General features: G+C 40.5%; 1 protein-coding gene across 2 annotated transcripts in view; it reads left to right on the top strand.

Annotated features, from left to right (window-relative positions):
* SEMA4A (semaphorin 4A) overlaps positions 1-14,931 on the top strand; it is a 124,450-nt gene that overhangs the window by 102,306 nt on the left and 7,213 nt on the right. For both annotated transcript variants that reach the window (XM_078670290.1, XM_078670291.1), the window contains exons 11-14: positions 740-929; positions 4,365-4,480; positions 8,083-8,243; positions 9,287-9,393. In XM_078670290.1, the coding sequence (XP_078526416.1) occupies positions 740-929; positions 4,365-4,480; positions 8,083-8,243; positions 9,287-9,393 (574 nt within the window). The remainder of the gene's footprint in view (positions 1-739; positions 930-4,364; positions 4,481-8,082; positions 8,244-9,286; positions 9,394-14,931) is intronic.

Here is a 14,931-nt window from a genome sequence, read left to right as displayed (position 1 = left end):
AGTGTCCCTTCTTCTCCCCAAATCCCAGCTACTCCTCCATTCCTTCCCCGGCGATGCCTTCATACTCCTCTTGTCATGGACCGGCTGCCGGTGGCACAGCTGTGGCAGCAGGTGCAACTCTGCCGGTGAATCCCAATCGAACGCATTGTGTCAAAGTGGGAGACCATTTTCATTGTTCAAGCCAAGCACACACATTCTGTGTTGTTTTAATCTCTTTTCATAAGACTTGAGATCAGTGAACCCCTGCAAAGTTCACTCGCCGCTCACTGAAACACTAGTCTTTTCCAGAAGAGATGCATTGAGTGCTCGACACCACTGCCCATTGGTGTACACATTAGCAACACAACTTCCTTCCTGGTGGCCTTACCCATCCCTACAAAAAGAGAGTCAGATAAGGACAGCATGGCTCTCTGAGCCATATTTAACCCAACCACATCTGCACAGTTGCTAGGGTTAACTCTGTGTACACCCAATCCTCTGGGCAGGTCACACTTTTTTCTGCACCTTGTACTATTTTGTTCTTTTGCATCTTTTACTGCTAACAGCCGCTTTCCCTTAGGAAATGCTCGACTCCTTGACTTTACCTGAGCACCCACTGCATTCCTCCCACCTCTACATCTGTGTTCCTCATGGGCCAGTTAAACATGCTTTCATTGTATCTCTATCTTCCTTCTGATTCCGCTCTCATTGCATTCCTGTGTCCTTATGTAAAAAGGATTCCTTTTCTCCCTTCCACTAGTGCACACTGGGGTCCTCGTCAGATAAGGAGCTCACCTTCATGAAAGACCACTTCCTGATGGACAGGAAGGTCGAAGCAACAAACAGGCACCCACTGCTGGTGAAACAGAATGTGATATACACCAGGATTGCAGTTGATGCAGCCAAGTCCGCCTCTGGAGTGGTCTACAATGTATTATACCTTGGTACAGGTATGTGCTCAACATTAAAACATCAGCTTTTTTTCAACCAGTTATACTTTAGGACGTTACTGTCTCTAGTTTGAAAATAAGGACTTCTTCTTCTTGCTTGCTTAATTTAGGAAATTGCCCAAAAGCCAAAGGGTTCCTAGTGCAATGTTTTGCTGTTTCTTCCAATATTGTGAGCGCAAAAGAATGCAGCTGGCAACACTCCCGGCTACCTGTCTCAGCGCTGCCTGTGCTGATGTCCCAAATCCACATTCCCGCCCCACCAGAATAGGCATTGCCTATGCATCATGCATGTTCTGTAAATTTGTCCTTTTTAGGACATATGCCGCCCACTCCATGGTGCCATGACGTGGGGGCGTTTGCACCCTGTGTTTAAAAATGTATTGTTTAGAGGTGCATTTACCATGCTCAATATACTGTTAAAGTGAATGTAAGAGAAGTACATCTTTCAAATGATGCTTTGGGGTGTTTCTCAGCAAGGAAAACCTCAAATATGTGGCTATCTTAGAAACAATACACTTGTTCACATTGGCAAGTATCAACTATTGTGTAGGCGATGTATGCTTTCATATTGACATAAATAATTGAAGCTGAGCTCTTAGTAGCTAGACAACGCATGTGCCTGAAAAAAACCTGCCACACATATTTATATGTAAAATTTGCTGTATATGAGCTCTACTCCATGAACAATGCAAACATTCAGCACACTGTTAAACCTGTCCGAACAGGTAACATGTCTGAAACAGATCCTATTCTAACAACGTGTGCCATGCCATTTGCAAGAGCACAAGGATATGTGGCCTAGCAGCTAGCGCTACTCACATTGGAACCGCCGAACAAATTTCCAATCCCGGCTTCAGCTCAACGTCCTGTGATTCCCAACACACCACTTAATCTTCCCATGCCTATAAATGTTTAGCGTCTGGCTCTCTGTTAAAGTGCTCTGATGCCCTCAGGCCTAATGTTTTAAAATCCAGCTATCTGACCCATGTCATTGGCTAGTTAATTGTAGATGCTGTGACGGGATAACCATTGAGGCCTGCTGGCTTTATGACAGGGTTGTATTGGGAGACTATATATATAAGTGTGTCTGTGGATGTATAAATATACATATATATGGGTGTGTGGATAGATAGATAGATAGATAGATAGATAGATAGATAGATAGATAGATAGATAGATAGATAGATAGATAGATAGATAGATAGATATTCCTGAAACAACCTAGGGTTAAATCAGAGTTATAAATAGGGCCTTCTAATAATAAAAACAGCTACCATTTAAAAAAAAAAACTGCAATTCACCATTTATACGAAACTAACCTAAGAATAACTTGCACACCCATAGATTGTACATCTCATCGGTGATGTAATATGTGGTTTCGTAAGCAGTGCGTGTCAAAAGAAAAGTTCCAACTACACACTCACGAGTAAGACAATCACCAAATGTATGACGGGCTACAGTGGGAAGTGCTCCTTCTAAGGACACTGCTTTAGAATAAAGATAGTGGCCTCTTCCCACAGTTGGGAGGAGTCACACTGTGTTCTATCAAGGGGCTGGTCCGATCTTTCACACAAAACAAACACTAATGCAAAACAAAAATTTGTCATCCACTCTTTGGATTTTAACTCAGCTTAAATAAATAAATAACATTACATTTTTTTCACAAAAAGATTCTTCTGGAGAACATTAAAACGCCTCCATGACCACATATTGTGTTACTTTTATATAGATCAAACAAAAAAGGAAAATCACTGACTTCCACGGTGCAAGAGTCATTGCAAAGCATTCCATCTAAAAATTAACATTTCCATGTGCCCAGATGCATTTCAGGCTAAAATAGCCCTTCAGTGGGGGATTAACTACAAACAGAGCAACAGAAAAGAAAGCTATGTAAAACCTGAAGCTGAAAACTCCACAAAAGAAACCACTTTGCTATTTTTTTCCCCAGAGTTTTATAAAGCACGACCTTGACCCAAAGGTATCAGAGCGCTTTACATGAGCACCAGTTACGTTACAGACTGACACACTAATTTCTTTTGTTATGCCCGCTGAGATTAAGTCGTTTGCCCAGAATCACGGGATGTTGAGAGTAGTTGCCGCGACTCGAACCCTCTTCCCCAGCATTGGGGTCGCCCACTCTAGCCGTAAGGCCACATCCTCTCCCCGATAAGTTATTGAAATGCATGCCTGTTAAAAAACGCCAAACGATGTTGCATATGTTGCGTAGAACGAATGCACACCTGAACATGCTGCTTGAAATCACGCAGGTGAAACGCTGCACTGTATTTCAATTTAAGCTGAATTGAATTACTAAAAATTGATGATATATTTTGGTTTTGCATTTGTGTTTATTTTGTGTGAAAGCTCGGAGCTGCCATTAGTGTAGAAATGGAATTCCTTCCAACGGTGCGAAGCAAGCACAGTCTTTAGTCATAAGCATTGCATCCTAGCGGTGGACACTGTAAAATATGCAAGTTTACACAAAGTGCTACAAAGGATTTTGGTATAAGAATTACAAATCAAACAAATATGAAAATTGCTTGTGTATCAATTGCTTGACAACATTTTGTGATGTATTTTATTCAATGCCCGTGTGGTAAGCAACAGATTGTATGATAGAGGCACGCATGGCTAAACCACGCATGTCTCTCCCACACAGCCCGAACAACCAACGCGTCTTACCCACGCATTCCTTTACCACTCATGCCTATACCATGTAATTTTGTAATAAAGGCATGAATTGTAAAAGGGTATGCATTTCTAAGTTTACCACTACACTAACCCCCCTCCCTAAGCTACATACCTCCCTACCCCCCCTGTCCTGAGGCCCAAAACCTTCCTCCGTCCCCCTCCCAACCCAGCGCTGTCCCTAAAACAACCCCTATTTCCCCACTGTTCTTAGGCCTAACACCATAACCCCTAATTAAAAAACCGACCCTACGCCCTGTGACTTAAAAACTACTACGAACTACCCAGACCTAAAAACTACCCCTACTCCCCCAGCCCTAAAAATTACTCCAAACCACCCCACCCCTGAAAACTACCCGACCACCCCTCCAGTCCTGAAAACTACCCGACCACCCCTCAAGTCCTGAAAACTACCCCCCAACCATACAAACTACCTCCCAGCCTGCCAAAACCCAGCCCCCGCCCCACTTATCTCACCGCGTCCTCTGCTTCCTTATCCGAGGTCTTCCTGCTTCCAAGTTCCACCAAGCTGCAGTCAACAGCTAGACCACGCACTGCCTTAACTAAATGTGTGGTTAAGGCAAGTGTGGTAGCGCTTGCTTAGTCGGAGCACGCATGGATGAGGCCGTGGTGTTCTGACTGTTTCCCAAACAATATATTGGTAGCATGATTGGAAGCACATTTATTTTTACTGCTTTGGCATAAATGTATATATACATGCATGATGCACCTATCTTTTTCCCATAGACAAAGGGTACCTGCATAAAGCTGTTCTTGTGGGGAGCACGTCACATATCATTGAAGAGATACAGCTCTTCCAGAAGCCTGAACCTGTGAAGAATCTACTGCTTTCAGCTGATAAGGTACAATATATTGCATTTGTACATATTGATCGTGCAGACAGCATGCACACAACCATTTATTTGTGTTATATTGTGCTGTCTCACCTGCCAGCAATGTCACAAAGTTGTAATTGTCCAGTAGAAGTGCTCTATTTTAGAGTCACAGTGGGAATAATGTTGTGAGTCCCACAAAACTTTGAGGATCACACCCAGTATGTTTCCTAAACTCAGAAAGTAACCTATTACCTTTGCTGTGAATAGGTAAACTGACAGGTGTTTCTCTAGCCCCTCCCACTGAGCTATGCCTACGTGCAATAGGGATGGTTAGAATCAGAAAAACCTGTCCTAAAACCCCTTGTTTCTAACAATGAAATAGAAAATGTCCTGAATACACCCCAAAATTCAATGCACACATGTTGGTTTTTTATCATAATTTTTAATTTACAGCATAACCTACGAGTACGTATTTTTATCATAATAATAAATATCTTGGTGATTAAATAAGATGAGAGTGAAAACTATATAAACCCAAACAGTATATATCACACATATCTAACTGGTTAGTCTAAAGCCGGCTTCTCTGAGTAGCTTGTGAGCTACTGGTATCTCTTCAGGTACTTGTAAGTAGCTCACCTGTGTGCATCTCGGCCTTATAAATTAGACCCCTTTGCTTGCTTGAAAGTTTGAAATTGTGTATTTTTAAAATACACAATTTCAAACTTTCATTTTTTAATGAAAATATATGTATTTTCTGAACTCATAAGCTGATTTTAGGAAAAAGAAAGTAGTTGAATTTCCAAAATGTATTTTCAGCCGAGGTGAGAGATAACGAATGTCGCATGGGGGACTTATTTGTAATATTATTACCTTGGTGCCAGCAGCATTGCGGCTATGGCTGTTATGCCCTACTGTTGCAGATACTTTCCAAACGAACAAAGCATTTTTTTTTACATTATTGCAGGCAATCACGCCTGATGTACTGTGGTAGCTACTAATGTAATTGCCTAACATGGACACTGATACAACTCTACTATTAAAAGCTCGGGATGATTTTCATTAATCATCAGTATCTCTTGTTTTTTAAAAATATTTCTTTAGTGGCATTTCAGTTCAATACAACAGCGATTAAAACACCGACAAATAATGGCATTTATATCGACATACAGGACAATAAAAATCCAAATAAGCAACGTCACAGTAAGATAGGGTTAGATGATGGCGCAACTTAAAGAAATGCATGGTGCATGAATAGCCCTGGCTTCAATTATTCGGTTTTTGGTCCCTGTGGAAGGGAGGTGAGTCAGGACAATACATTCCCCAGATCAATAACAACAATGAATGTCCATATGGCAACAATGATCAAGAGTACGCACACTGAATCTTGCCTAAGCAGTCTGAAAAATTGGAAAAACGGAGAACTGGAGGGTAGCATTGAGGACCCAAGGAGTCAATCCATATAAGCGCAAAGATAAGAAGTATACGGGAGCATGTGGTGGGGGGATATCTGGGGGGATATCCGAGATCAGTAGCTCTTGTTACAGGAAAGGTTGGAGTTCCCTGGTCTAAAGTCACTAATTGCCCATCCAAATTACTTGGTTATGATATTGAAAGTCACGTAAAACCTGTACGTCAAATAGCCATAAATTGGATCCCCATTTGACAGCATCATCCAAACACCCAGTAGATCTGATTGCCCTGCCCCAGTTTTATACCGTTTCTTTCTTAAGTAGTCTGTTGAGAAAGAGGAACCTAATGCACTTAGAACCTGTATTCAGCAACACTGAACTTAAAACCGTGTTCATATCAGTTTATAAGCACGCAGAAGCCATAGTTCTTGTAACTCTTGAATTCCACCATCAAATAATTCCTATCAGGTGATCCAACAAGCCAACTCCAGCAATCCATCCACTGAACTTTCAAAATGATATCATTATTACATAGAAAAGGGTGATCCCCCAAGACAGTAAGTCCAACCAGATGTGAGAATAGTCTCCTGGTAGAACAGTCTGTCATTTCTAGATGCTTTGGTACCATGGTGTGTACATAGGAGGCCTTTTTGTGTCCCTTTGTACAGTTATTCCACTTAAGGACTTGCTGAGATCACAAATAAAACATAAATATGTGTCCACCATAGGATTAGGGGGTACATATAGAAACCTTATAGGTTCTCAGATGACCTGCAACAGCTGGTTTCACCTTACAGCCACATTCTGAATGCCACTCAAAAGTTCTCAGTAACTGCTGAAGCATTAGCTTCTATGTGCCCAGATGACTAGCAATAAAAAGTGAACAGGGCCAGCAAAGCACGCACTGTACACTGCACTAATTATCAAGGAGTGAGACAAAATTAATAACTAAGACAAGAAAAATATGGCACAGAGAATTGTCCATGACTGCAGTCCTGCACAGCGTTCAAACTGGATCACAACGTTGCCTACCCTCACATATAAGTTCCAGCTTCTTGCGTAACCTGTCCATGTACTACATGCGTCCTTGCGTGGCTGAAAGGGACTTTGTAGCAGTGCAGTGGAAAGGAGAGAAGTGAAGTTAGCTCACCCCCAGTCTAGGAGTGAGTTGTGGTGAACATTCATTTCTTCCCCATTCCCAGGAAAGACTACTGTAGCCATCCTTCTCTCCCCATGGAAGAGACAATAGTGTAAACCATCATTTCCTCCTCCTGCAGGAAAGAAATGTGGAGACCAGAAATGTGGAGACCACAAAATATAGTATATTAATATTCCATTATATTAATCTCACCCCCTCATCTTCATTACCAACTATAAGAAGAGACTTTTGTATGTAAGTTACAACCTCAAACTCCCCAACCTCCAACCTTACATCTCTATACGTTTATATGTTTCAATTAACTTAATCCTAACCCATACTGTAACCCTAGCCCTACATAAAAGGAATGGGTATTAAATGTTATTACTAGCTTTGGCACAATCCTTATGACAATCTTACCCCGGCCCATTAGAAATTAATCAGTTAATTATGAATGATTTAAAATATTTATCCTTAACTTAATCTTAATACAAACCCTAGCCATGTCTCGAATTGTATTTTCATTTCAATTCATTTAAACACAAATGGGACCTTCACCTAACCTTATTGTTAATTCTAACTCTTAATTTAATTAACAAACCCCAACATTTTAATTAATTAAAGTCAAAATTAAATGAGTAATGTGCATTAAATTAAGTGAGATTACCTAACACTTAATAAGTTTAAATTAAAGAAAGTGGAACAAGTATCTCTATCCTATTTAATATAAAAACATTATATTTCCCTTGCTTCTTGGATATTGTAATTTAATGAAATGATATTTTACTTACCTAAAATCGATGTGGCATCCTCTGTATTGGTAATTCTGGTTTAGAGGCATTCCACTGAAATAGTAGCATCGTAGTAGTCAGAGTTTAGACGCCTACTCTATAACCACCCTTCAGCACGTACGTAGCTCAGTTTCTATTAACATCATCACTCGGTGAGACTTGCCTTAGCAGCCTGGGTTCCGCCGGCCTCCTGGCTAACCATTCTGTAATTGGGGTTCATCCCTTGATCCCTTTGGGGTGATTTCTTATGATGCCCATTGTAAAGATTTTTCTTTCTTGCCTTTGCAGGGAGTTGTGTTTGTTGGATACTCACAAGGCCTCCTGCAGGTACCTCTTGCGAATTGCAGCGTTTACAGGAGCTGCTTCGAGTGCGTCCTAGCTAGAGACCCATACTGCGCATGGGATCCAAAGAGCTTGTCGTGCAAGGACACCCGAACAACCAGCGAACAGTATGTATTCCATCCTTCCAAAGGGGTGCTTGTAAAATTCTAACTCCTATTCTTCCAGTGGATTTATTTGGTCTACATAAGCTGCTAAACTGTTTTAAGACTGTATTTTTGCCCTTGTATTAAAGTGTACAGGATATGGCCTGGAGCTGATATGAGCTCTTTCCATACTGCGCAAGCAACAAAAAAGGTACATAAGAGCATTTCCACCATTTTTGCACAAGGGCAAGCTTTTTGTCATTGTGGCATTAAGTTTTAACCACTAAAATAATAAAGATGAATGAACCACGAGAACAAAGAGTGCACCCAGGAACACATTTCTCGATTCCTGCCATAAAGCGTCATCAAACTTTTTGGAAAGTAGATAGAAGGGAGCACTATATAGAACGTCCACACAAAAATGTAATTTTTTTAAATATTAGTAGAAAAGGTCAACATTGCACACTTTGGTTGACTGTGTGTACATTTACATATATGTTTATGTACCAGGTGTAGATATTCTTCTATGCTTAGCTTCAAAATAATTGTCAGTGTGATTACACAACAGGAGTTAAATATACCATGCCTGAAATCAAAATTTTGTAGATGGTGAAAAAGCTTATTATGCTAAGCCACGGTAAACACAAAGCTCTGTAATGTTTTCCTAACTTTGCCCTCACCCTACCACCTTTTCATAGGTATTGGGCTGTATGTTACAATTCCTGTCTTCCCACATATCTCACACTAGTCCATAATCAAGTACCTGGTTGCACGCATGGAAGTCGCCCAGGCAACTGGAGGTGCCCTGGATTTACTACAATTCCTAAATGAGCCTATCGTGCTCCGTTTATAGGTTCCTTCCTGTAGGTCTAACTAGTTGTGGCATAAGTTCCCCTCTGAGAATTGACTGCTACCCAGCTAATTAAATATTAATTTATGATGTTTGATGATGATGATTTACGTTGTAAATTTGGAAAAATGTCACCAAGTCAGTTTATGTGCTGCTCTTTCAAAGGCTTACTGTTCTTTTCAAAAAGGTGAGTGACAAGTTTTTTTTTTCTTCTTAGACCTATTCTTTTGCAAGACATTGAAGCTGGAAATCCCAATAAGACCTGCATCCCGAGAGCAAAGTCCATAAGACCACCTTCCTTGCAAAACATAGGCCTGGTGAAAGGTGAGTCCTGCATAGATGGGTTACTTTCACTATCCGCAAGGGAGATGGGGGAGTTACTCAACCTCTTGTTTAGAGGTGTGCAAGCTAGGCATAGCTCAATCTCTGTGATAGATGTTCCAGGTTATTGAACACCTACGCCCTTTGCTTTAAAAATTTCTTACTTCCATTACCATTATCAGAGAACCGCAAGCACCCAGAGATCTGCACTTTTCCTTATAAAAGCTCTGTTTACATAATGTTACAGGCATTCTCGCAGGGCCATGCAACTACATGAATTGTTGGATACATCACTCTGTTCTCCTTGATCTAGTCATACAAATATGAAACCTGTACAAGCCGATAAACAGAGAAGGCTTTAGTTTGTGTCACAGGTACTAATATATGAATGTAGATCTTTTGAAGGTTTTGGAACAAAGATGAACATTTTTAATGTCCCTTTCAATTAAAGAAAGCCAAAAGGTGATGAGTGGATTGCTTGGATTGATGTCTGTCACTGGTAATTACTCTGGGCCGTAATCCAGGCCATTGTTTTTTTGCCTACCATGCCACTCCAGATAGGACACTAGCTGTGTGCTAATGAATGAATGAATGAATGAAATATGATTTATAACCGCGCAACTTAGCCCAGTGGGCGTCAAGGCGCCTAGCTCAATATCTAGCTGAGTCAACAAGGTGACAGGAACTTACTGGTAGGCTTTAATGAAACACCAGGTTTTAAGAGCTTTCCTAAAGAGATCCAATGAGGGCTGAGATTTGATCTCCAACGGAAGTGTGTTCCATAATTGGGGTGCCAAGATGGAGAATGCCCTACTCCCCCATCTGACCTTCCTAAAACGGGGGACTACCAGTTGATTCAGCTCTAGAGAGCGAAGACATCTGCTAGGCACATAGCGGGTAAGCAGAGACCCAAGAGCATCAGAAGGGCCTGCCATAAGGGCACTATAAGTGAGGCAAAGGAGTTTGAAAGAAACCTTAAAAGGAATAGGGAGCCAATGAAGGCTCTTCCTTGCCGTAGTAGCAGATGACAGCCATGGAAGGGCCAACACAAATCGCGCAGCAGCATTCTGCACCACCTGCAAGCGTTGCAGAAGGCACTTGTTGGCCCCAGCATAGAGTGAATTACAATAGTCAAGCCTGGAGCCAACAAGAGCGATCACGATCTGCCTGCGTGCCTGGGGGGAAAGGTAATGAAGGATTCTTTTAAGGGTCTTAATAACTCCCCAGCAGGTGGCAACTGTCCTATTTACCTGGAGCTCCATAGAGACGGAGGTGTCGAAGATGACGCCGAGATTCCTGGCAGATTGGGCGGGAATGGGGCAGGTGCCAAGAGATGAGGGCCACCATTCCCCCGACCACACGTCCTGGTCCTTACCAAAGACCAGGACCTCTGTTTTGTCACCGTTCAACTTTAGGGAGTTAAGGATCATCCACTCTGCAACAAGCTGCATGCAAGACCTAAAGTTGGACACGGATGTACTCACAGAGTGGGCCAGGGACACCATAATCTGGGTGTCGTCGGCGGATGACACCACCTCCATCCCCTGTGATCTTACTAATCTCGCAAGGGGGGCCACGTAGATATTAATCAGTCTTTGTAATGCTACATTAGGAACAGTTCAGCCCAAACTGCCAGGCCCGGTCCTTTCTGACCAGAAACACAAGCAACTTAACACTCGCTTCAGACTATTCGGGCCACTTCAGTAGGGTACAGCTCTAATCATATGGCACAGTGAGTACAGGACTCACTTCTGGGCATACGTAGGGTGTCACACTCAGGAAAGCAAAAAAAGTAATGGTTAGGTTGCTTAACTTAATCTGAGCCTACCATAATCCTCAACCTCCAATGAGTCCATCCATTCAGTTCTAATGCACCTTTTCGATTAAAGGTATTTAAGGGTTGTGAGGCTGGAGGAGGGCAGGAGGTTGCAAGAAATTAGACAGTCCACATCAGAGGAAAAAAGGGCACACAAGCTAAGAAACCTCATCACATATCCAGAATGTAGAAGTGTGAGGCTTATTCCTGAGATTCTGAAGCTTATAATAGTTTCTTAGCAGTACCCTCTGTGGGTACTGTCATTTACCGCAGCTAACAAGAATGCACTCTAATTGGATGACCAAGTGGCTCCTTTTGGTCACTTGCCCCTTCATGGATAGCAACTTTGAGCAGGCATTCCTTAAGATCAGAGGTATTAGGTTAGGAGCATTAGCTAGGAACTGGTCAGAGCTGTGACCGATGCAAGATAATGCAATGCTGGTCCAGTGCTAACTTTCATTTCTAAGCTATTGGCATTGCTAGACTAACATTTATTGAGGAGGTGGTGTTTTAGGTCTGGCATTGGCCAAGACTTTTTAACTTTACTAATATTGTATATGTTAAATACTCACAAATAGAGGAGAGGTGTGGTGTAGCGGCCAGGGCTGCTGACTTTGGAGCACAGGGTTCACGGTTCAATCTGGCGGCAGCTCAGCACCATGTGACTCTGGGCAATAGTAAGGTTCCAGGTCCAAGTGAAATGTTTCTCAGGAGCTATTAGTGAGTAACTTTCGTCCAATCAATATCATGCATTTTCTAAGAATGCAACACATTGAGTCAATACCAAATGAATGGTGGGAGGCAGATAGTCAATTTAAGTGACAGTGTATACACTAGTGACAAATTCTTGGAACTACAGACCTAAAACATGGGTTAGATCTACTATTCCCAGACCAACGTGCGTAACTGCAGTGAATGTTGAACTTTTGAGGGGTTAGATTTACTATTCCAATTCCAATCTACGCAAAAGTAGAAAATGTGTTGGATTTTGGCTGGATTAGGTTTACTATTCCAACTCCGAAGCCAGCAACAGTAAAGAAAGAGATAAACTTTAAGAGGTTAGATTTACTATACCCACTCTAGTCTAAGCAACAGCAGGGAAAATGTTGGAGATTGACGAGATTAGATTTACTATTCCCACTCCAACCTAAGCAAAATCAGGGAAGGGCAGGATGTTGGAGAAGTTGGATTTACTATTACCACTCCAATCTAAGCAAAAGAAGGGAACGTGTTGAACTTTGGAGAGGTTACATTTACTATTCTGACTCCAACGTAATTAAAAACAGGGAAAATGTTGAACATTGGTGTGATTAAATTTTCTATTCTCACTTCAATGTAAGCACAGGAGTGAAAATGCTGAACTTTGAAGGGGGTAGGTTTACCATTTCCACTCTAATCTAAGCACCAGTAGGGAAAGTGTTGGGGTTTGGAGGGATTAGGTTTACTATTCCAACTCCAATGTAAGCAACAGTAGGAAAAGTGTTAGACTTTGGAGTGGTTAGATTTACTATTCCCGTTCCAACATAAGCAGAATCAGGGAGAGTGTAGGAGTTTTGAGGGGCTAGATTTTCTATTACCAATCCAACTTAGTGAAACAAAGGGAAAATGTTGGACTTTGGAAGAGTTAAATTTACTTTTCCCACTCCAACATAAGCAAAAGCAGGGGATAGTGTTGATCTTTGAGGGGGTTCATTTCTCTAGTTCAATCCCAGCCTAAGCAGCCATAAGGAAAGTGTTGCACTTTGGAGGGATTCATTTTACTAGTCCCACCCCAATGTAAGCAAAATCAGGAATGTTGGCTTTTGAGGGGTTAGATTTGCTATGCTTACTCCACAGTAAGGAAAGGTTGGACTTTGGAGGGGTTAGGTTTATTATTTCCACTCCAGCATAAGGAAAAGCTCGGACAGTGTTGACTTAGGAAGGGTTACAATACCATTCCATGTTCATTTGAAAAAAAAACATGTTAATACCTCACAGCATAAAATTATTAAACTTATATAAAAAAAATTAACATATGCTTTGAGAATAAATACAATTAATGTAATGGACAGAAAGAAAATATTAATAAAAAATAATGTAATAAATACAAAACAAAATATATGTAAAATAAATACACTTACCTCCCTACCACCCAAATAAACCACCAACCAAAAGCAACTTTAAAAAAATGATCATTATAAACTCTAATATATTTATATTATTAATTATTATCATTATTATATTGTAAGTATATACTATCAATTATAGGCAATAATAACATTAAAATAATAATACAGAAACCAAGTATAATTAAAACCAACATTAAATAAAAAGTGCATTTTACAAAGTTTATTTTAAATCCACTTATCAACGAATTAACAATTCATCATCATCATCATCAAAAACTTTACAGCCATAAAAGCACATTTAAATTTACAACACATTAAAATCCAAATCAAGGAAAAGATCAAGATAATAAAGTGCACTGGTTAATAATCATTGGAATATAAGATCACCCATTGGGAAGTAGAAATTTAAAAATTCATCATTATGGGAATTTGGAATATTAAAACATACATTAAAATATAATTTAAACTAAAAATAAGAAAAAAGATAATTCACATCCAGTATTTTTTACAACGCCCAGGATCGAAATAGCAGCGAGTTAGCAGGTATTACTATTTTTCACATGAATTAATCAGCAAATACCTACATGTACAGGCTTAGTAATTACAGTGTGCAATAATCACAAAAAATGACAAGTAAAAGCTGGTATTATTTATAATCATATCACTATTTTTATAAATGCCTTCGTTTACACCACATAGCAAAGAGAAATTTTGAAACCCGGTTATTATCAGATTTTAGGATCCTATAAAATTCTATTTAATTCCTAATACCCAGGTTTCTACAGAGTTGGATAACCCACTTAGGCCTAGCCTACTTATATTCCGCGCAGAAGAACAACACATGGATTACTGTTTCTTCCTCCACTAGGCATCCAGGACATCGGCAAGGGGTAGCGCCCATCCACTTATTGCTTATCGCATGGAGCGGGAGCGTTCCATATCTAAATTGCAAAAACAGCTTCCTAGCTAATGGCGAGTGTATTGAATCCAGCACCAGCTCAAATTTATATTGGGTCTTAAAATCCAGACACCCATAGGTTAAACTAGAGGGGTTAACTGTTTGTAAAATACTTGTCAATTTGTACTCTTTCAAAGCACTAGCTAAAGATTTCTTTGTAGTAGCTAGGCAAGATTCCTCAGGTACGGTCCATAGGTCCTCCCTCCATATTGCACGAAAGGTATCCCTAACAAAGGACAGCCAGGGTATACTACCAGCCCCCATAGTTGACATTACCACTTTTAATTCCTCCCTATAGTGACCCAACTCTGGAGTACTCCACAGCCGTCGCCAATATAGCAATATAGCAATGGGCATGAGGAGATTAGGTCCTCAATTGGGAGGATATCCAAATCCATCCTTAGTTGTACTAGGGGTGTGTTTTTGGGCAGGCTCATAATTTGTCTTATAAATTTATTTTCTGTTACAGTAAGGGCATTAGCTAAGCTATGGGCCCACAGTTCTGCCCCGTATACGGTACTAACAATTAATCAAAATACAGCAAATAATTCACATAACATATAAGCAATTAAATAATGTGCGTAATTAATTACCATATAAGCATTAAATTAACATATAATTTAATTTGTAAAAAAATATATAATTTGAATAAATACTAA

Source organism: Lissotriton helveticus, chromosome 12 (assembly GCF_964261635.1).
Source record: "Lissotriton helveticus chromosome 12, aLisHel1.1, whole genome shotgun sequence".
NCBI lineage: Eukaryota > Metazoa > Chordata > Amphibia > Caudata > Salamandridae > Lissotriton > Lissotriton helveticus.
This window is presented reverse-complemented; position numbering and strand designations above follow the sequence as displayed.